Genomic DNA, 2526 nt, shown 5'->3' with positions numbered 1-2526 from the left:
TCTCTCTCTCTCTATATCTCTCTCTCTCTCTCTCTCTCTTTCTCTCTTCATGTTAACGGTTCGATATTTATTTGCTCCCAAACAAAATTAAGAAGACAGGATGGCTGTGTTGTTCAATTTATCGAGGAGTAGCTTAAGTGTACATGTGTGTGTGTGTGTTTGTGTGTTTGTGTGTTTGTGAGTGTATGTACTTTTGTGTGTGTGTGTGTAGTGAATAAATGATAAAAAAGAGTAATCTTTTCCATTTCCGTTATGTCTATGTAGCTACCACCATTCACAGATAACTGAAGTTTGCACGGTTCACCTTGGAAGCTTTCATAATAACAACAATAATAATAACAATAATAATAATAATAATAATAACGATTATTTTAATTATTATTGATGATATTTTTACTGCAATACTTTTGCTGTCTGGAGGTCTTTGTTGGATTGTTGAACTTAGGCTTAATTAATTCGCTTCTTCTACATTGGCATGATGTAGTACGTCCTATGTACACGCGTTTGTCAATGCTGTTAGTTTTCTAATGTAAAAATATCATTTCATTGTTTATCTTTCTCTATCTTTCTCTATCTCTCTTCCTATTTTAATCTCTTTCTCTCTCTCTCTCACTCTCTCTCCTTTCAACAACCACAACAACAGCAGCAACAACAATATTAATTATTATTATTTGTAGTAATATTATTACAATAACAAAATAATTAACATGGAAAAAAGCCAGGCGACCAGCAATGATACTCTCAACAAGCGAAACCATCCACACGCATCTAAACGAACCCGCGACCCTGAAATGTTATCTATCCGGACAAGAGAAGCGCCACCTGTCGACTGGCCCCAGCGGCGATGAAAATAAAAATTATCAACTCTTCTGGTTTCATAATGGCGAGATAGTGTATCGAGGAGTAAAAAAGATCAAGTAGGATGTTGTTGTTTTTGTTGTTGTTGCTGTTGTTGTTGATGTTGTTGTTGCTGTAGTTGTTTTTGATGATGTTGTAGTTGCTGTTGTTGTTGTTGTTGTAGCAATTGTTGTTGTTGTTGTAGCTGCTCGCGGACTAGTTATTATCCAGTATTATTTCAAGGGCTCATCGTGTTGTTGTTTTTGTTGAATTGTTTTAGTTCAATTCAATTGTTGCTTATATTTCAACTATTTATTTAACATTTAAAATACTTTATTAGAGAGAAGAACAGAGAGAAAGAGAGAGAGAAAAGAGTGAGAGAGAACATACAAAACAATATGAATAAAATATTAAAGCATCCACCAAATAATAACCAATCAGTCATCAATCACCACACTAATGATCTAATTAATTTCATCTCTTCAAACAGAAACGGGCTGATACTGAAAAAGAAAATTCGTCGGAAAGATGTCGGTGTGTACACCTGCAAGGCTTTCAACAATGGCAAAGTTTTTGCAACGGCAAACAGCACTGTGAAAGTTAAACCAAGTCAATATTCTTCCATATTTTTTTCATTTCCATCCATTCACCACAATATTTTATTGAATTCATTTTAAAATTATTACTTAAAAATATAACAATATAACAACGGCAAATAATTTTGAATAATTAAAAAAATTTTTACCCCCAGCCCCTTCGGTGGCAGGCCCTGGAAAGTTCAGGGGGCACACGAGGTCATGTGATCACGTGGATTACTGCATCAACGGTGGAACTTGTACTTTCATACCTAAACTCAACAGAAAAACATGCAAGTGAGTTTTGTTTGGGGGAGGGAATTCCATTTGAATGGGACATCCACACCCTACCACACCACACCACACCCCACCACACCACACCACATGACGTACATATTCACCACCCGACGCTAAATTATTATTCAATCTTAGTCAACAAAGAACTTCAGAATAGATGAGGTTTATTTTCTGGGTGTGTGATGACAATTTTTATCATTTTATTCAATTCACTGTGGAAATATTCCATCAAAAATAGGTGCAAAAAAGGATTTGAAGGTCTGAGATGTGAAGAAAAGTTAACCGGACAAAGAAGTAAACAAAAGTTTTTTGTGTTTAAATTGTAGATTAATTTTTAAATGACATCTTTTAAATGTTTTTATACTTTCTAATCACTCTTTATTCTTTCAGATATATAACACAAATTAAATCATACACCGTCAAATTGCTAAATGTTTTTAAATAAACGCTAAAACTTAACCAAATGGCATGTACGAGTTAACACACGCCAGCATTCACAACACCATACATTGAAGTTTGTACAATGGTGGTGATCCATTGTTTTAATGATTTTTTAATGTTTTTAGGTTATCTGTTGAAAAAGAAGCGAGAACTTCTACACAAACTCAAAATCGACAACAGCCACAACGACATCGGCAGAAGCAGAAATAGCGACAACAACCACAGCAGCAGCCGAAGTTACCGCCGTTTAAATTCAATTCATCTAAATATGACGAGAGGGTACATTAACGCTACGACATCACATCATCAACAACAACAACGACATCATCAACAACAACATAATCATCATCATCATCGACTACAACAACAACATCAT

The 2526-nt window shown here is 34.8% G+C and overlaps 1 protein-coding gene across 1 annotated transcript; it reads left to right on the top strand.

Annotated features, from left to right (window-relative positions):
• Positions 1-732: 732 nt before the first annotated feature.
• On the top strand, positions 733-2035 carry HELRODRAFT_160059 (hypothetical protein; the record flags this gene model as incomplete). Its single annotated transcript, XM_009017080.1, has 4 exons — positions 733-917; positions 1328-1446; positions 1589-1709; positions 1948-2035. 4 exons carry the CDS (start codon positions 733-735, stop codon positions 2033-2035), a joined length of 513 nt encoding a protein of 170 aa, XP_009015328.1.
• Between the last annotated feature and the right edge of the window lie 491 nt (positions 2036-2526).

Source organism: Helobdella robusta (assembly GCF_000326865.2).
Source record: "Helobdella robusta unplaced genomic scaffold HELROscaffold_2, whole genome shotgun sequence".
NCBI lineage: Eukaryota > Metazoa > Annelida > Clitellata > Rhynchobdellida > Glossiphoniidae > Helobdella > Helobdella robusta.
Note: the sequence above shows the minus strand (reverse complement) of the source record. Positions and strands in the feature narration are given on the sequence as shown.